General features: G+C 43.2%; 1 protein-coding gene across 2 annotated transcripts in view; it reads right to left on the bottom strand.

Moving 5' to 3' along the window:
- Positions 1-3,272: 3,272 nt before the first annotated feature.
- The window catches only part of FAM169B (family with sequence similarity 169 member B), a 59,592-nt gene continuing 42,186 nt past the window's right edge, over positions 3,273-20,678 (bottom strand). Inside the window, exons 6-9 of one of the 2 annotated variants that reach the window (XM_019504023.1) lie at positions 11,401-11,610; positions 8,088-8,216; positions 4,528-4,622; positions 3,273-3,679 (exon numbers count right to left, since the gene is read on the bottom strand). In XM_019504023.1, the coding sequence (XP_019359568.1) occupies positions 3,455-3,679; positions 4,528-4,622; positions 8,088-8,216; positions 11,401-11,610 (659 nt within the window). In that variant the 3' untranslated portion in view covers positions 3,273-3,454. The remainder of the gene's footprint in view (positions 3,680-4,527; positions 4,623-8,087; positions 8,217-11,400; positions 11,611-20,678) is intronic. The other variant, XM_019504024.1, reaches the window with a different exon arrangement.

Below are 20,678 nucleotides of genomic sequence, written 5' to 3'. Positions count from 1 at the left end.
CGGACTAGATGATCTGCTCAGGTCCCTTCCGACCCTAGAAACTATGAAACTACTATGAAACTATTTAAAGAAGCTTGGGTCAAAAGACAAAAGTGAAGCAAATATGCATGCTCTCAATTTGTTGATCTTAGTTCTACTGAAACTTCAAATACCAACTACTGCATGCAAACACAGAAGACTAATGGGAATGAACTTGAATGAATGAATGAGTTTGGGAATGAACTGCCATGAAGATTATATCCGCCTTTATTTTTATTATGCCTTGAACTAACTACTATTGTGACTGTTTTATAGCCAATGTTTTATAAAGGAGGAGCCAGATATAACCAGTCCTAGGAAAAGTGAGATTTTAAGGAGACACAGAGAATTTCCAATTACCTGTACCATGTCACCTTATCCTCTACGAATAAGCAATCTACAGACTAACTCAGTGATTCTCAACCAGGGTGCCAGAGCACACTGGGATGCCATGAGCTCCTTTTAAGGGTGCTGTGAGATGCTGTTAGGTTATCAGCACTTTTAGGCATACAAACACCTAATTCATGTTTCACAAGACAAACCCAGTGCAAATAAGAATCCGTAGGATCAAAAACATTCTGACTTGTTGTGGACTTTGAGTTCTTTCCAAACAGATTAATCGCTGTTATTTTTCTGTAGTCAAGAAACAAGCGAAAGCTAAGAGTTGGCATTTTCCAAAGGGTGCCTGGAGTCTAACAAAGTTGAGGATTATTGGATTGATTTTACAGAAATTAAACTGGGCCACTTTTTTTTTCTTTGAGACAGGCTGGCTTTGTCAGCAGTTGGTAAATGCATCTTCCCCAGTATAATACCACTATGCCTGATCTGGTAGTCAGTATTTCACTTCTCCTGACAAAATTGTCATTGTTTATGGCTACAACTTTTCCCAAACTGGATAACTTCCCCTTGTGTATGAGATGCCCAGAAGAGAGCGACTTTGATGGGTTTTAAGTACATTCAGAAGTGCATGGCTCTTCATGGATGGATTTAAGAATCTAATAAGAGGCACTAAATATGTGGGGAGCCGAGAGCCCTGGCCCCACTTGGGAAGAGAGAGGGCTGTTACCTGAAATACATAAAACTTTCCACAAGTCCATCATCTTAGCCTTCCCTACCCCTCCAGCAATGATCTGGATGTGAGGGTGAAAAGCACACTGGCAAAGTTTGCCAATGATACTAAGCTCTGGGGAAGTGTGACCACACATCAGGGTAGGCTGACGATCCAGGTGGACCTAGACAGGTTAGTTAGATGGGAGGACCAGAACCAGATGCTGCTCAACACAGAGAAGCGTAAAGTGCTCCATCTGGGGAGGAAACATCTGCAACAAACTTACAGGCTCGGTGGTGCTATGCTAGCTAGCACCGCATCTGAAAGGGACCTGGGGGTCATAATTGACCATAAAATGAATATGAGCCACCAGTGCAGTGCTACAGTTAGCAAAGCAAAAAAGATATTGGCATACATCAACTGATGCATATCAAGCAAAAATAAGGAAGTTATTCTCCCGCTCTCCTCAGCATTGGTGAGGCCGCAGCTGGAGTACTGCATCCAGTTCTGGGTGCTGCACTTCAAGAAGGATGAGAAGTTTGAGAGAGCACAGAGAAGAGCCACTTGTATGATTAGGGGCCTGAAGGGCAAGCCATACGAGGAAAGGCTGACAGATATGGGACTGTTCAGCCTACAAAAGAGAAGATTTTGCGGGGAATTGGTGGCAGCTTAAAAATGTGTCGGGGAGAGCATCAGGAGCTAGGTGAACAATTATTCACCAAAGTGCCCAGGGGAAAACCAGGAGCAATGGTCATAAACTCCTAAAAGAAGGTTTTAGACTGGACAGCAGGACAAACTTCTCCATGGTTCATGTGACCAGACTCTGAAATAGACTCCCAGCAGGCATGGTGCAAGCACCTACCCTGCAGATCTTCAAAAGGAGACTGGACGCACACCTTGCTGGGTTTATTTGACCCCAGCAGTCTTTCCTACCCAGAGGAGGGGGGCTGGACCCGATGATCTCATGATGTCCCTTCCAGCCATAAACTTCTGTGAATCTCTGAATCTGTAGAAGTTGGTGCCTATGAATCCATTTAAGTGTTTCATTAAGAGAAAGGTGAAATATACCCTTCCCTGCACAAAAGTAGTAACAGGGCTTAGTGGGAAAACCATGTAAGGTTTAAGAAGGATTAAGGACAGCCCTTCAGTGAATGCTGCATCAGACTGAAGACTGAAGTAGAGGCCTCTGCACCTGCAGGACACCACCTTAAGGTATATCCAGACCTTACCCTAGGGTACGCCACCTATCCCCCACCTATCCTCTTTACAAAGTGACTAGAGAGAACAATGCAAGCCACCACCATGACACATGAAATTGCAGGTGTGCTGAGTGCCTTGGCAGATCTCTCTGTAAATACTTAATTCATTCTGACTGTTGAAAACCCTCAAGCGCCTGACCATTACTGTAATATTCATCATAGTGCTGGGGAACCTAATAAATCCATTTGTAGCAGAGACTGATTCTACAGTAAAGCAGCGTCTTACACTGATGTATGCATTAGTTAATAAAGCATGGGCAACTGTTCACTCCAACAAGGTAGTACTAGTGGACTTTACTGTACTAGTGGACTTTACTGTGGTAGATAGTACTAGTGGACTTTACTGTGTAGGGAGGGAGTGAAAGGGGAAAATTTTTTTACCAAAACATCAGTCATGCAAGCTGGTGAGAGACATTAGCAATATATTGTCTTTTAAAAGCTAACAAATGCAAAGCTTTAGAAACCAGCGCACGTGAAATAAAATCCAAAAGCAATCCATATGAAGTCCCAGTACCTTAAATTATATATATAGCATGATCACAGTGCCTGAACTTAAAGGAGCTTATGGCCTACAGCTTTCTCTCTGTGTCTCTATACCAAACTCCTGCACTAATGTAGAGACCATGAGGCTTTTATTCCCTTCTGTCCACTATAGAGCTAAAGGCAGATTTTTCTGTTGAAAAAGCTGTGCTGAAAGAGATTCCAGATCAGTTGTTCTTTGTGAGAGGGAGGTTACAGCTGTCATTCTGATACTAACCTCTGTTGCAGTATCTCCTCTGTAGATACTGTAGTTGTAGTTGTTTCCATAGAAATATCTTCTTGCCTCAGTATCTACAAGCCCCCCAATTATTCTCTCTTAGACATCTCATTCATTAAAATATTTTCAGAGCAGGAAAATAATTAGGCTTGACTACTATTTAATTTCTGGGTGAGACAAAAATGAAAAGGACAATTAGAAAAACAATAGGTTTATTTAAAACAGCACACAAGCTATAGAGTATCAGCCTTGCAAAACACTTGTAACTAACCTGAAGAAATCTCTCTGGGGTTAGAGATTATGAATATTTTAGTCTATTGTATTCATTTTAATGACTGCATTATGAATCTTGCTCCTTCCTGAGCCAGTCAATTAAGGTATAACTCTGAGATGCTTAGCAGCCTTGTCTACAACTGAATCCCCTGTGCTTACTCTTTTCCTGGATCCTTTGCATTGCTGAGCATCAGGTACACCTGGATTGAAGCCCTCTTCCCTAATAGCTTGCAGGTCTAATGGCCTTGCTTCTGTAGCTGCATCATCTGCATTTTCCTTGGCATCTTGTGCCACTTCCCCACCATCAGGAACTCGTTCATCTCCCTGAAATTACCACAGGAGACATAAAGAACATTCCATATTATTAAAGATCTATATAAACAACGTAAGTAATGACCTGATCTTAATCCAAGATGCCCTGGTCAACAGTAGCCACCCTAACCTAATGAGACAAAAACGTGAGCCTTTTATTTATACAAGATAGTTAACTAGTGCTGGAAGCAGCAGGAATATTTCGGAACAAAGAAAACATTGAGCTGATTGTTGGAAGGCAACCTAAACAGGATAAGTAAACACAAGAATGGCAGCTCTTTGTTTCAAGCTTTGCTTTGCTTCCACCCCTTTCTCCTCTTTTGCTTATTATTCATTATTTGAATGAGCTTCATTATCGCAATTTATTTCCTTGAGAATCATTTATGGGAAATTGGTCTATTCAAAATTTAGAGATTGTTTTAAGCCTTGTTCCTACACAGAGCTCTGTGCAGCAGACTTCCTATGTAAGCAATGGAAAAGAGGGCGTTATAGTTGCACAGCGCTAGGCAAATTGCAATGTAGGTGTTGTTACCACTGCTCCATTCATTGTGCATGTGAGACTGCACTTGCTTCAGTTAAGAAAACTACTGCAGGCCCAATATTTGGATCTGGCTGTGCTTCAGATCAGCTGTGGCTCACATATCCCAGGTGACAAGCAAAATATGAACTTTATCATGATAACGGTCCTTTATGATCAATAGTCCAAAGCTATAGCAGATTAGCCACACAAATCATTGTCTAGCGCTGCAAGATCACCCATGTTTATACCAGTCTCTCAAATGTAAAACCCCTGTTTCCCTAGGCAGGAACAACGTGATTATGGGAAAGTGACTCATGATATGACAAATCAATCACGCTACCTTATTCATCTGGCCTGCATCTGACTGCTTGGGTTCATCATCATGGGTTTGTGCTATGGGGCAGCCACCTTTGTCCTCTGAAGAATGGTGATGACCTGCATTTCCCAAGGAAAAGATTATAATGAAAGGATGTTAGTAGCTCCTCTACGGCAGTGGTTCTCAACCCGCGGCCTGTGGGCAGCCCAGTCAACACACTGCTGTGGCCCATGTGACAGCCTGTTAAAACATTTTTTAATGGATACACAGGAATTAAGTTCACCCAGAACCAAAAACCCATACAACTATGAGATGTTGTCTTTACAACTTCATCCCACTCTCCCAATTTTGATGTTGGGAGTGACAGTTTAGTAACAAAACAGAACTTGATATAGTGAGTGATAATGTCCCAAAAACCATACTACCTGTCTAATTGTCTGAGCACCCCAGTTCCTAACGGCCTCCTGAATTTCACCTGAAGTATTTATAGGCGCACTTATTTGAATATTTTAAGAAAATCTTGTGTTGTCACACACAAGATTTTCTAAAAAAACTGTATGAAAATCTCATACTTGCATACAAACAGGTGCAGCTGTACAGTTCCATGTACAGGTACATTTGGAAAAGTTGGCCTTAGTTTTCACATAATAATGTCTCCTCAAATACAAAATGAATCCAAAAATATTTTTAATAGTTCTTGAGCCTCCACCATCTTGATGCAAAGACATGATATCCAACAACAGTGTGTGAAGATAATTTGAAGGACTCTAAACTTTCTTCTTTGCTGATTATTTCAGAAGAACTGTAATAGCTAATAGTGAAACTCAGTGTCTAGCGTTTGTGGTACCCAACTAAGTATCTCTGACGTATTCTGATTTTCTCTTAATTAGGTGAAGTAAAATGGATGCAGAGAAAACAGAACAAGACTGTGCTTAAACTACAGAAAACTTTTTAATGCAGCCCTTAAAACTGCCTCTGTTCCAATCCTCAAACAGCAAGAAAATCTCAGAATATTCTTCTCTCTCTTGTGAATGGCTCCCTTAAAAGTCATTCAATATCTTTCTTGTCTTGGGCTGGAAGTTTGTTCTGTTAAAACAGTGTATTTCTCAGCCAGTGCTCTGTTCTCCAGCACTAACAAAGACACATGTTTTGCTCCTTTTCAGACAATAATAGGTTCTCTGCTCGACTACCAAAATCTAGGAAACCACTCAGTTCCCAATGGCCTTAATAAATACAAAGTTAGTCTACTTCTTCACGTGAGCCTTTTACTTGTGGACTTCACCTACCTTACTAAATTATTCTTGAAGTGTTGAACTATTCCTTAATTGGTTCAGCAGTTAGGGACCTGGACATATATTCCTATAAAACTTTTTTCATATTTCTAGTCAGCATCTGTTAGCAAAAGTAACTGTCCCCATTACTGTAACTGTACTGTAACTACTGGCTATAAATTATTCTTGGCTGACTTTTCAAACAATAGAGATTAATTTAGAATAGAAATTTTCAGTTATTTTTTACTGATAGTTTAAGAGCTGTCTTTCTACAGCTATATACTGATAAAAACTCAACAAACCCATAAAGAGGAGCATTATCAAGATATAGGCTTTCACTCAAACTTGCATTTACCTATCCATGCATACCCAAACCAGTGCAGCATTTCTGGTGTACAAAGCACTGCAGTTTATCTGTACTGCCACTAGATGCAGCCACATAACCTTGCAAAACTGATTGGTGAGAACCTTTTTTGGAACACACATTGGTGTAAAATCCCTACAATTTTCTTGGAGGAAAAAATAACGTGTGCAAAATTGCTATGCAGTTGTGTCATAAATAGCTACATTCCACAGCGTATAGCATGTATGTACGTGTGCATCAAGAAAATCAGAACAGGATGGAGTTATTGATTTTGATGACTGTTATCACTTGTCCTACACAGAGTTTGTGATGCTGAATTACACTGTCTGGCGCTGACAGGATGCAGTGAGGAGGATGAGGACATGTGAAGAAATGAATCAAAGACGCACATGTCTCCAATTAAACACAGAAAGGTGCAAGCAAATGACCAGAGAGGGGTCCAACTTTGCTGCCCCATTTTGTGATGCAGCCTTGACCTGTCTCTCCTTCTCCAGCATAATGCTAGTAGTGTGAGCTCCACTTCCAACCTTTCTTAGCATGTATGAGTAGCAAGAAGACCAATCTATCTGCAGAGGAGCTGGATAAGAATTTCGCAGCCTGAGAGGTGCTGCTACTGTTCCTTGCAACCCCAGAAAATCCTTCTGCTGTTCCCTCTCCAGCCAAGCTAGGGAGCTTTGCAAGTTCAATTCTTCTCCAAAGTCATGAAACCTCAGGGCACTCTCCTCTCCTTATTGCATCTACAGTCTGTCCCATGGTCCCCTTCACGTTAACCTCTGTATGGGTAATATACTGCACCAGGATTTATACACACACACATATAAATAGATTCCACATATATTATGCACACCTTGTTGTTTCAAACACAGCTTTTATAATCATTTGATTTTCCCCTGAAGATGGTAAAAATTATGCCTATGCAGCATGTTTGCCATCTAGGAAAGCGATTACTAATGAGCTGTGAGCCATAAGTTTAAACTATCTTTTTAAAAGCATATCTTATGAGATATTTTTCTGCCAAGCTAACAGGCTGCAATCGTATTCCACTGGGGAGATAACACTCAAAAGTCACAACATAGAGAAGAGGGTCCCTTCTTATGCTCTTTCTCCCCTTCCTTCAAAAGCATGCGTCTCTTCATATACCTGCAAAACTGCATAAAGAAGCTCTCAGGTCACAGCTGGATTTTTGCTGACAATCATTTAGATGGTTCAGTAAAAGCCTTGCAAAGGAAAAAAAATGAAAGAAATAGCACCTGAGTGGGACAGGGTGCCTATAAGCAGATGAGATGAGTGAGACTGATTAAAGGGAAAGGAAACACCAGCTCTCATTGTTAAAAACATAAGAAGAACAAGTCACTATAAAACGTGATGTATAAAGGAACCTTGGTTGGGGTAACTCATGGCCTAATGGCCCTATGGCAGCGGTCACCAACCAGTCAATTTTGATCAACCGGTACAGCTCGGAGCCTCTTGGAGTCGATCCAAGGCTGGGTGCGGAGCTGAGCACACACCCCACCCTCAGCCCAGCAGGTCAGTCTGTGGGGGAAGGAAGGGTCAGGGGCCAGATTGAGCACATATATGTATAAACCTGCCATCCCACTTGCATAACCAAACTCTTGTGGCTATGCACTATAAATTCTTTGGGCCAATTTCTCTACTGTGCCAGGAGCTCCATCCATTTATGCCAGAGCTGCATTTTACTCAGCACTGCTCAAATTCTCTGCAGTGTGATCGTGTTATCTCAGGATCTTTATGCCAGGCCTGGTTAACTGTATATTTTGGACCAAAATCCTCTTTTGAGCCAGGCAACTCAATTAAATGGCCAATACACTAAACCCACCTGCTCAGCACATTCTCCATGTGCTACAAATAATAGAGTAGGCTGCTCAGCTTCTAACTGTAAAGCTCAAATAACCAATAAGGTAAAAATTGCTTCGTTCAATTTAACTCACGCTCTGGAAGGCCTGGTCCCAAACGAATCTTTAACCAGATATTAACACGTTGGCTCCAGTCCCCAGGTGCCTCCACCTCCCACAATCTCTCCTGCTCCTCAGAGTGGGCCTGCAGGAATTGCTGGCAAACTAGACAAAAAAAAACAAGGAGTTGTGTATAAGTTGCTGTGGCATTACAGATCTTCTCCCAGATAGGGACATCCCTTTTCTGCCAGGCTTTTTGTTGGTTTTCTCTCCCTTCCCACCCATTATTTTCTCAGTTTGTCAAAAGCCTTATGCAAGCCCCATCATCATGGTCAGGTATCTACACCCAACAGAAGGAACAGTTCATGCAGTTGAAGACTACTGAAGGCAGTGTTCAGTAACAACACGCCCTGCAAAAATATTGAGAATCTAACTGGAGCTAATAAGAAAAGGACAAATACCAAATTAAGTGTCCCACTCTGCTTCCTTCCCTTCCACCCCTTCTCCTGTACCTAGGTGGAGAAAAGACTTTATTAAAATATTGCCTGAATAAACCCCACATGGGTTATGATAGTCCATACTATAACACTGTAAGAAAACTGGTTTTTCCACTGAGAAGGAATAACGTCATCTTTCTGATTTATTATTTCATAGAAGGAATATCTTGAAGGGACAAGAGAAAGTGATTATTTAGAAGCATGAAATTGCACACTTTGAAACCTCCTGCTTCATTGAGCAATAATAAACCTTAACCTTCCCTCCAGCAAACTGTTATCAAATTAATCCTTGCAAAACATTTAATAAAGCAACCAACAAAATGTGTACATGAGCCTCACTAATCATGGGTTATCCACCAATCCCAAACCAGTATCCACTTGTCAAGGATTCAGACTCTTTGGGGCAGAAATAATATCTCACACATTTCTGTAAAGCACTTAGCACACAACGGAGATAAAAAAAATAGTAACATGAGGTAGATGGGCTTTCTAGAGACAAAGGCAACATTAATTAACAAGACATTCGGTGCATCTATATGTGCGCAGCATGCTAACTTGCTGCAGAAGAAAGCGTCACAGTCTACACATGCAATGCTCTTACACTACAACAAATTCATTTTCACTGTCATAAGATAGTATTGTCAAAAACAGTACTATCTCACAGCGATAAAAATAACCGCACCTAAATGCATGTGTAAACACTGACCCGGGCGTAAATTGTACACAGTCAGCCCAGGCAGCAGGGGACCAGATCCCTGCCTCCTGCCTAAACACCTGGCTCCACTCTTTGGACACTCTCATGCCCCAGCCAGCCCCAACACCACGACCCAGAGCACAGACCTGAGCCCCCCAAGCCTGCTGCCAACTCAGGGCTGTTCTGCCCTGGCTCAAACTGCTGTGGTCCCAGGTACACGTGAAGATGCTGCGCCCGGGAGCAGCTGACTCCGGCATGCACTGTGCTGAAGTTTATTGAGGCACACTAATTGCACATGTAGATGTGCCCATGGGGAAGAAAATCATGATAGCTCTTGTCAGTAGCTGCATGGTTAAGAGGGCCAAAGAGAAGACGCTGCCACTTCAGACTGAGGCTGCTTCTCATTAGAGGCAACTCAATCTTGCATTTCTAAATAGTTCAGTACATTCAACTGGATTTTTTCAAGTCCTTGCCAACCACTTTTCCATCCGGTCCTGGTAGCTTCTCTAAGTCAGCTGAGATACCACGGCACACTGTCCCTATACTCTGGGTAGTTCGTCTTCCAGGAGAATGAGTTCTGATGGTTCATTTTTCTTTAACGTTCAATTAGATTGTGCAGTTTTCATGTTTTTGACATCCTGTCATTATTCTTGTAAGTAAACATTTGACTTGCAGTAATGAGGAGACCATTGTGATTAATTTTACTCAGGGATTCCACCTAAATCAATTTCTTCAGCAAGAAATCCAGAAGTGATATCTACAGTGAGAAGAAAACACTCAGCCCAAGTCTTTTGCAGACCTGTGCAGCACAGAGTAGGGATACCAAATAAGAAATGCTAGGAGGCACACTCACATTTAATGGAAGCATCTTCAGGTTACACTCCCCTACCTTGGTCAGTCCATGACACCTAAGGTGAAATCATGGCCCCATTAAAGTTAATGGCAAAACTCCCACTAACTTGAATGGGATTTCACCAGGGTTTCTCCTCTAATATTAAAAACGTGGGTTGCAGGAAGTGTCAGGAGTCTGAATCACGGCTCCATTATGCTAGACACTCCATAAACACATGTAAACAGGGAGATTTAGCCCTGAAGAACCTTAGGCCTAAATTATTAAAGAAGAAAAATGTAGCCTTATGATGCGCCACTAGTATCTGCCTATAAACACTAAAATGCAGCATTTAGATTTACCCCCTCTATAAGTCATTCATATTTCCACCAGAGACACTATTTTTGTTGAAGGAAGAAAAATAATGGAGTCTTTATTATTTCTTCATGGAGCTGATGCCCTAAGGAGGGCTGGGGGAAGACGAAGAAGTGCATATGCAGTATACTGGAGTACTTGCGTGGCTTGTCTGCATGTACATGTTATCCATTAGAGAGATAGGTACAGAGATTGCATGTGTACATACGTGTGTGTGTGTGCGCGTGCACACACACACAAACTGTACACAGCTGAATAAAGGTGTTATTGGTACCAGACAGTTCTGTCTGCAAAATCATGCATAGGTAACCCAGACATCCATAACAAGTCACACTAATGCCTCCATGCCACACTGTATCTCCTGGTACTTGGTTTACATACTAAACAGTACTGTTTTAAAAATATTCTGGAGATTTAAAAAATAATTTTAGGGTGATTTTATGTAAACTTCTACCCACAAAACTAGGCTGGCTGGATTTACCCTGAATCCCACTGCACTAGCCACACAGAAAAATTATAACTGATGTTGATGAAAAATGACGTTGATGTTCAAAAGTTGCTTAGATATTTCATGGGAGTAGTCATGACAGGCATGGATTAGTGAGCAAAGTCCAGGTGTGGTGCCTGATAAATGCAAGTGGTATGTGCAGATGGACACCCACACAATCTTTCCCATTCCTTTTGTGTTAAATAAAGCCTATGGCAATACCCACATTCTCTTTCTCAGAGGTAATAAGATAGGAATGCAAATACCAAACAATCATTCAGGACTTCTACCTTTCCATGCTTTATAAAAGTATTGGGATTCCTTCCTATATGAAATTCCGTCTGACTCCAGAAGGATGGACAATTGCATGCCAAAGACAAGTTCAGAACAATGTGTTGAATTCTCCTGCAGCCAAGAAGCCTCTACTGATATTTTTATGAAAGGCATTAATTATGCATGACCCTCACCTAATGTTTCCACATCAGGGGTTTTACCTTGGTACATGGCACCAGAAATAGGGCAGCTGATCCCCAAGGCATCCTCAGTCCCAAAAGACTGACAGAAATCCTGAAGCATTGTCATTCCCAAGCCACATCCTCTGTTCTTTCTCCTGACAAATATGGTATCCAGAACTGGAAGAAAGTAGCACTGACTGGTGTTGTCATTGCACAGGCTTCCTGAGACCAAACAGAAAAATAAGTCAGAAAAACTGAAAAGTTAAACTTTCCCCCAAGTGAACAAACAGCAGTATTTCCCAAGGGCAGGACACATCAGGGTCCCCTACCTCACCCAGCTGAAAGGACCTGGTTAACATGTGGATAAGAAGTGCTAAATGCACTCGTTTCCAGGCTCTGGCTCTTCATTGTCACACTGTGTCCCTACCATTTTTGAAAATGAAGAAAGTCAGCTGAAAAGATTTAATTGGGCTGTTGCTAGGGGGCTGGGAAGCAATCTGAGCATATTCTTGTAAATTTGGCTGCTGTGGTTTTTACAGGGCTCAGAAAATAAATTTACAGGCCCATAGACTGCTTTTCTTTCCTGATCAGAGCTTACTCTCAGTCCACCTCGTCCAATATTCTGTCTCAGGAGATGGACGACATGCATACATCCTCCCTCCCCCTGCCCCAGTCGTGGCTAGGCTTTTTCCCAAGTGTTAAGATAATACTTTGAAGCCTGAGAGCTGAATGGCCTTCTCCTCTCACCTGTCCAATGAAAAGGAATGCTCTTAAGGGTCTAAAAGTGATCCTGCCCTTTTTAAAAAACCCTGAATTTTTAACCCACCAATGCAATCAATTCCATTAGTTGTATAAGCATCTTAATGCACTGCTTATCTTAATCCCTCTCCTTTCTTAGGTCCTGATTCAGAAGAGGAGGTAAGCACATGTTTATGTTCCATTAAAATCAAAGGGATTTGAATGGGTGCTTACATTTAGGCCCAAGGATAAGCCCTTTGTTGAGAAAGGGTGGTTTGTGTGGGTGTTTACAAGCCTTCAAATACCTATAAGTTATCCTGGGTGATTTTTCTTTCAACATAAACCCATCCTTCCACCTCCCAAATCATTCTTGTTGCTGGTCTTTGACATTTATTTGGTTTCTTTCCTTGAGTTAATCAAAATCTTTTGGGAATGAGCTGCCCAGAAATTAATGCAATTATTCAGATGCAGTTGCACTTTCAATCAAACCGACACAATAGCTCTTATAAACAACCTGCCTCCCAGTACTACTATGAATAATCCAGCAGTGGTCTATAATCAAGTCAAAACTGCATCAAAACAGACATCTTGGATCACCCACTGACCACAGGCCATTTGAATGCGACTTCAATGCATCTATAGTGGGACATTTGTTTTTAATGCTGAGCATACCCACATACTAGACATGCCTATTCTGGACAGCAGGTCAGACTGGCCCAAGTACATGCAATTATGTCACCCTTTGATGGCTGACCTGCCAAAAGCTATAATTTTTAATACTGCTTAGTGCTGGCAGTCTGCTTCACCGAAAGACAGGGAATAAAATGGAGCCTGTCGGGTTCAGAAAACCCCTGCAGATATATAAGTCTGCAACCCCACACACTCTGGGGGCACAAGGCACCAAACAATGCTTCACGACACTATACCACAGAGCATGGGATAAAGTTGAAGAGAGAAACCATAGGAAGCAAATGCAGAAGCAGCCATGGCCAGGACCATCAGATATTTAGAAAGCTCTCAACAGTTTTGCCTGATCTTGGCTGACTGGCCCTTTGCCCCAGCCCTCACCCTTGTGCTCTCGCACAGGCTCTTCACCTCTGCCTTCTACCACCAAAGCCTCTCCTGCTTCATCCCTTAATTTCCTTCCCTTCGATGTCCCTTTTCCCTTTACTTTTCTTTCCATTCAGCTTATCCACAAATAACACTCCTGCAAAAAACGATCACAGAACAATTGTGACATTTGCTGCTTTCATATTTTGACGTATTATACCTCCTTGCTACACCCTATGCCTGCTCTGTGATCATTTTGAGTCAGGGACTGCCTGCTACTCAGGGTCTGTGCAGTGCCTCCCACAAGCCCCCGTTCTGAGCTGATATGTAGGCATCATCATAATAAATACAGCCAATAATGGCTGGAGCAAATCTTCCTCTAGCTAGAAACATATGTGCTTTTGGAGCAAAAGGTTTTGGGTCCTCGGCCTAATCCTATATATAATATATGTACTAGGAAATCATGAAGTCACCACATAGGTATCTCTGTAATACGGCATCCTTCCCTTTCTCCTTTGTTCACAAAGGCAGTCTAATTACTGAAATGCTCCTGAATCCTGCTCCCAGAAGCACTTTGACAGCAGAAGTCTTAGGCAGGTTTCAGGGCCTCTTTCCTGGTTGCAAGGACAGAGCAAATGGGCAGAGTAAGGAAAACATGACACACCTACGTAAGGCAAGAATCTGAGCGTGCCCTGGGTCTGACTGTCGGCTGGCACGGAAACAGAGACATCAACTTCTGGCAATATCACAGCATGTGTCCCAAGGAGCTGATGAGCTTTAAGAAGCTCTGAATTCATGACCAACAGTACAGCTGCGGTCTTATCAACCCCAATACTGGCCCTCTAAGCTTCTTAGCACTTCTTGTATACCCCTGAGATATGACTAAGAGACCGATGTGCAGACGTTCTGCTGGGAGGCGGCTGCCAGGAGCCGGCTGATCGTTTTCTGGCATCTTAATTTTGTGCTCCGAGGAAGACAAAGATTTGTGAAATCTAAGGGTCTCATAAATTAAACGACTTTCCTTCAGCCCTGAGCACGCGTATCAGAAACAGCCATAGCCTATAGCCCTTTCCAAATTAAAAAGAATACTTTGGGGTGAAGAGGCTTTTGCCACTAGGCCTGACCGCACACTAGAGAAGGCCACTAGTGAGGTATCGATGGCCTCGACCCGACCATTTGGCCCTTGTGGGGTTGACTTAGACCCATGCTTCTTGAGTTAGGCATGAGAAGAGAGACAAGGGAAACTAGGGACTGGTAGTGGAGATGGAAGCATTTATGCTGTCTGCCCTTTCGGAGCCTTTGATCTGTTCGGTTAAGCCAAGAGTGCCAAATGACCAACTTAAGAGGCAGCACAATGGTAAACAGCAATTACGAGGGCAGGAAAACAGGCAGCCATTAGCATTCCCCAACAGCCACAAACCAGAAGAAACCCAACCCTGTCCCCACATCTAATGGGCCCAAACAAAATTAGGCTGCACATACTGACTGCCTCCCCGCTGAACAAGTTGGCTTGGCACACACGAGTTTGGACAGACCTTCCAAAGGGCTAGTGCTTGTGTTAAGGGTGGGGAATATTTCTGCTGAACAAAACCCAAGGTCAACCCATTGTGTGATTTTTGCATAGGGAAAAGGAACCAAAGGCTCTGGCTTCAATAAAATTAAATGATTTCATGTTTTGACTGGTATGGCATGATTTAATTTTATTCGAGCCAGACCCTTCCATCTGGTTCAAAAAATGCACATTAAAAACATTATTGCTAGAAAAGGGGTTGAGGTGAGAACAATTATCCAACAACAAAGCTTTCTGCTAGGTGCTAGAGGGGTTACCTTCAGTTCTGATTTCATTTTACATAAAGGACATGTATGTAATCAATGGAAAATAAATACAGAGCCACTCTTTAGGGACGTAGTTCAGCAAAAACCCATCCAACCGACCATGTTGCTGCAAGTCTGCAAAAGTTTGTATGAAAAAAGGGGCTGAAATATTCTTTATCACATCAGGTGAGGAAGCACTTCAGATATCTGAATTAAGTTAAAAAGTCTGGTGTTATACCTGATGCACAACAATAAAAACACCACTGCACAGAGCTTCTACCATTTCACATTATTTACTAGTTTAGGGCTGTCCAAGTGGTAGCCCATGGGCTGTACACAGCCCAGGAGGGATAAAATTGAGGCACCCAGGTTCCCACCTGGCCAAAACTCCCTCCATTGCTCCAGCTGCAACAGCTCCAGGCTCTTGCTCCCTCCTACTTCCTCTTCCCGCCACGGGGCATGGGGTGATACAGTGCGGTGCAACCTTCAGCGCCAGGTTGCCTAAGTGGCATGGTGCAGCAGGGAATCTCGTAGAGGTGAGTCGGGGCACATGGTGCAGAGGGGAGGTGTGGGCAGCAGCAGCTAGGACCATGGTGCAGTGGTGGGGGGGCTCCTGGGAGCAGGATGCAGTAGTAGGGGAGCATGCAGAGCAGTGGGGGGAGAAGCATGTAGTAGGGGATGGGGGCAAACAGTCCACTGGAGGAGAAGCGTGTGGCCTCTGCAGATGTGGCCCAAGGGACATGAGGCCCTCGGTTAATTAGAAGTTGGACAGCCCTGCACTAATCAATCCTCATACGAGCCCACGGAGTTGCTATTATATTTGTTTACCAAGAAAACAAGAACAGAGTGCAACCCGCGCACCGCCACATCCCATTTTATCAGTCAGTGGTTTCTAAATCTGGTCCACGGAGCACTGGCAAATCAGTGGCCAGCCTGCAGGGCATTCGTTGCTGGCTCAGCTTCTTTTGTCAAAGTTCTCTCAGAGACCCAATGAATATTTTACCCCAGTTGCTTTCATGGCTGTGTTACTACTGCTATCCTTCTCGACACTTTCACTACAGAGGTCCCGGGGAAGGAGAGAAAGATAAGTAAGAGTCTTGACACATTTGCACTTGTGTCACTGGTCAGTAGTTACCCCTGAAAGTGTCAAGGGTAACACTGCACTGGTATAAACTACGCTGGTTTAAGTGCTATCTGTCCGCAACTTATCCTACAGTAGCCATTCCCTACAAGCAAAGTGACATGGCACTGTAATAGCCATCCAGCTGCATGTAATAGTATGCAGCTACTTCAGAAGAGCCGAATGTCCATCTGCATCCAAATCCCGGGCAATTTACATTGGTGCACAGAATCAAAGAAAATGACATTTGCATAAAGGTCTTGTCTGTCCAGGGTGCTAGATTGTAAATTCCTTGAGGTCAGTGACTTTCTCATAATAACAGCGATGCCCTGGTCCCGGACTGGTGGTCCTTGGTTCTACTGCAATACTAACCAAACAAACAACAACCAAAAAGCTGACAGTATTTCAATCCTTGCAGCCAAAGTGGGATCCCAAAAGAGACAAAAACCCTCTTTTGTTGCTTATCAGCCCTCTCTCTGGCTTTCTATATTGATTATTTGCTTTCTGAATCTTCTGCATTCTTCCAATTCTTATGCACTGTGGCAAAGGCAGTAAAAAATCTATCTTTAGTAATTACTAATCCTAAGCAAATAATCCATGGACTTGCATGATCTCACTTGCACAAATAATAGGACCAAGTACTGTAGTCATTAATCCCGTGAAAACACGAATTCTTTCTGGAGTTCTCTCACCAGGCCATGCCAGGAAATCCTTAAATGAAAAATGTAAAAGAAACCAGAAGCAGTTCTCAGCACCAAAGTGTATCCAGGAGAAAATGCTTGTTTTTTGTCTCCTACAAAATATTTCAACTTCTACAGGTTGTTTTCTGTACAGCAGGATGTGCAGGCTAAAGAAAGCATAGCAGCTTCAGTAACAAAACTCAGACGGCAAAAAACAGTGTTTTTTTCTACTGCATTTTAAATGGGTAAGTTAAATGGGATCTGAACTCCTCAGCTGCCTAGTATGGACACCATTGTTGGGAAGCCACTGACATAGATAAATCTAGCAGTGTTTGCCTTGGCACACAACAAAATGTCTTACCAACCTAGTTTAGTGGCCTGATATGTCCCATCAATCGCCAGAGTACCCAGTGGTAAATGCCACATGCCTATCATCAGACAGAAATAGCCACATACCAGAGAGGTTAGGGTGATGATCTGTGCAGTCATGAATACATCTTGTTTTAATAAATGAGTCCGATGCTCATGAAAAGTGATAAGGCTAAGACTTAGAGAATGAAGTCTTATGTTTAACCATGCAACAGGTGCAGCCTGGTCAGCATCAGTACACATTTCCCTACATTATCTTGTCACTGTAACTCGAACTTGACATGAAGGAACCATCTCTAGAAGCAAAGCAGATATCAGGTCTCCATTCACTCTCAGCTAAGCCTACCAAGAGAGATCCAAATACATGCTAGTCGTGACGTGGATGCACGTCTGTTTGAATCAGCACCAATGCCAACCATTACACTTTTTGTACAGGTCACTTTGATGTACAGGCAGTCCTCGACTTGTAACGTTTCGAGTTACAACATTTTGCACTTACAACGTTTCTAAATTGACACCTGCTTCAACTTTCTGACATCAGTTTCGACTTTACAATGTTTGATCCGATGTGATGCCACGCCAGTGAACAAGTTTTCTGTGTTGCTCATCTCCCTGGAGAACATCTGTCCAAACTTCCTTGGATACTTTCTTTAAGAAAGCAGACAAGACTCCAGAAAAACCTGCAGCCAAGACTCCTGCGAAGTCCCCAGCCAAGAACCCTTCAAAAAGTCCAGCCAAGAGCCTTTCAAAAAGTCCAGCAAAGTCCCTTCAAAGAAGTCCTTCCAAATCAATATGATTGCTATTTACAATATAAATATATTAATGTAGCTATATTACTCACCTATAATTTATTGAGTACAAAATTCTGGGGTATTTTTGGTGAAAATAGGGTATTGGGCCTTGGTTCAGGAACCAATCCCCCATTTATAACATTGTTCTTATGAGAAAATCCGTTCCGAGTTGCAACATTTTGACTTAAGATGCAGTTTTCAGGAACCAGTTGTGGCATAAGTCCGAGGACTGCCTGTACCTGCATGAGAATGACTTCCCAACACTGCCAACCTGGGCTAAGCTTCAACCACTGAATTACATACAGAAACCTGACTTACACAGAGGCCGTCTAGCTCTGTAGCCAAGGCAGAGGAAATTCCCATTACCCAGATCCCTAGCTACCTATTCCTGTGCTTATAACCATCCAGGCTCCACAAATGCTGTTCTGGTTTTTTGGCCACGTTGAAACATGGCTTCTAATCTCATCTTATTGTGGTTAACTGGAGGTTCACAGAGGTGATACAGCAGGAGTTTGAATCTGAAGTGATGTCTGTATAGTGCAAGGTAGCACCGTGCTGAGACATGCTGCACCAGCTATGTGCAAAGTTGTTCCCGAACTGGAAACTGTGGTGCCTCGGTAGCCCTATACTGCGCCACACCAAAAATGTCTGTTGAGAAGAAGCTACGGCTTGGGAGTTAGCGCTGCCTTGCGCTGTGTAGACATACACTGAATTACCTTCTAAAGAAGAGAAAGCAAGGGACAACAGTCGGGTGGTTGGACAGCAGGGGAACAGAGTACAGATGACAAATTCCTTCCTGGGGCTAGGAGCTGTGGAATGAAATCTGGTATATAGACTACACCCAGGGCAGCAACAACAGAAACTAGCCCTACGTAAATGGTAATAACAAGGTATTAAGTCAGGAATTTTGTGGAATACGAAGGAGCCAGAATTAGAGCTGGTCTTGGGCCTTTTAAATTGAGGCTTCTTTGCAGGTGGTTTACTGGAAGAGACAGGGGGATGAGGGGCATATTTAATATTAATACTGGGGCATATTTAACATGACCTGGGCTACAAACAGACATGGTACATGTGGGGTGAGAAGATATGTCCTGGCACAGCTAATGCGACTGGCAGAAACAGATATTGCCTGAGACTATCCCACAGGATCAGGCCCCTGTTGCTCCTGGTGCTTCAGGGGCCCGATACTATGGGACAAGGGTCCCAGAAGGCTGATTCCAATGCAGAGGCAGCCTGGAAAACCCTATGGGGTCCCCACTCCACACTTGCAAACATCTCCCCACCACAAGAATTACCATGCAAGGAATGCCAGGATACAGGTCTGCAAGCATGGAGTGGGGAACACATAGGGCTCCCTTGCTCTGTAGCACAAAACATGTGCCCTTGGATCCCCTGGAAGGGAATTGCACCCAGGCATGCACCTGCAAGCATGGATGGGCATGAGGTGCTCTAGGGAGCCCCCACACCAGGGGCAGGCACCCGGGGCTGTTCCACAAGATTGGGCCCCTGAAGCCCTGGGAGCACCCATCTTGGGCACCTAGAGAGCACAGGCAGCCCTGGACTGCCCGTATTCTCACTCCACAAGCAAACAGCCACAAAAAGCTGTCACAAACTGTTATTAAAAATAATCATAATGCCATTTTGTGCCTTTTGTTGTGCAAGAAAGGACAGGGACATCTGTTTGCTAAGGTTCTGGGCCCCCATAAGCATCTTTATGGTGGTTACAAGGGCGATGTGTGTTGGCACCCACTGTTACAGATCCACAAAGAGCAAATTTATTCTCAAGACACAGGTTGCAAATGGTGAGCTTTACATGACAAGAAAAAGAGGGATGAAAAGAATCCCTGTCTCATGTTTCCCCAAAAGGGTTTAGCAAACAAATGTAGTGTTTTGTGACGCAAAACCTACCAGATACAGCTACCCAGAGGTGGGGGGAAAAACCTGCAGGCAACAAAAGACAGGTGCTGACAAGTGTGAACCTACAAATTTATATTTCATGTAGACCTGGTTTATAAACCAAAATATGACTCCCAATTTACCCAGAAACAGCTTCAGCTTGGCTAATATTCCACCCACAACAGACTTCTGTGCAAATGTATTTTATTGAGGCATGAATCATTACAGACCATACAAATGTTTCTCTCCAAAAGCTTTGCTCAGAAATATTTATGGACTTAAAAGAAAATGTACTATGGTAATTGAAGTGTTTGCCAATTATGAAGCAGCTCGTCGGTATAGTCACAGACTTGCACTGGATTCCTTAATCACAGTCTGAGACATGATTCATCACTGATAGCACAGCAAAGCGCAGGCTATACCTCAGCGTAGGGGGAATTTTGCCCCTTCAGAGGTAGCAGAGCCTTCACGTAAAGGAAGGACAGCATTTTTCCTGGCCCCCGTCCCACAGAAATTCAACCGGGGGAGGGCAACTTTAAACTGCTGTCTGGAATCCAGCACCCACAAAAATGGGACCCACAGGAACCGCTCCCAGCCTCCACCTCCTACTTCTGGGACTGCACTGATTGATGGCTTCAAATGACGTAATTCCTCCTGTAGACACAGGTCTGAGCACCAGGCTCTCTACAATGGTCTCAAAACTTCTGAGATCGCCTCTGAATCCTAGGCTTACTTTAGCTAGAGGCCAGTGACTGACCTGGAGGCATGCTCCAAAGCTAATCTGGAGCCTTTCCATCTCCACATTGATTTTTTTTTTTTTTTTTTTTTTGG

The sequence above is a fragment of the Gavialis gangeticus genome, unplaced genomic scaffold (genome assembly GCF_001723915.1).
Source record: "Gavialis gangeticus isolate Ggan-Ray unplaced genomic scaffold, GavGan_comp1, whole genome shotgun sequence".
NCBI lineage: Eukaryota > Metazoa > Chordata > Crocodylia > Gavialidae > Gavialis > Gavialis gangeticus.
The sequence above is the reverse complement of the archived record's forward strand: the minus strand, read 5'-3'. Positions and strand labels throughout refer to the sequence as shown.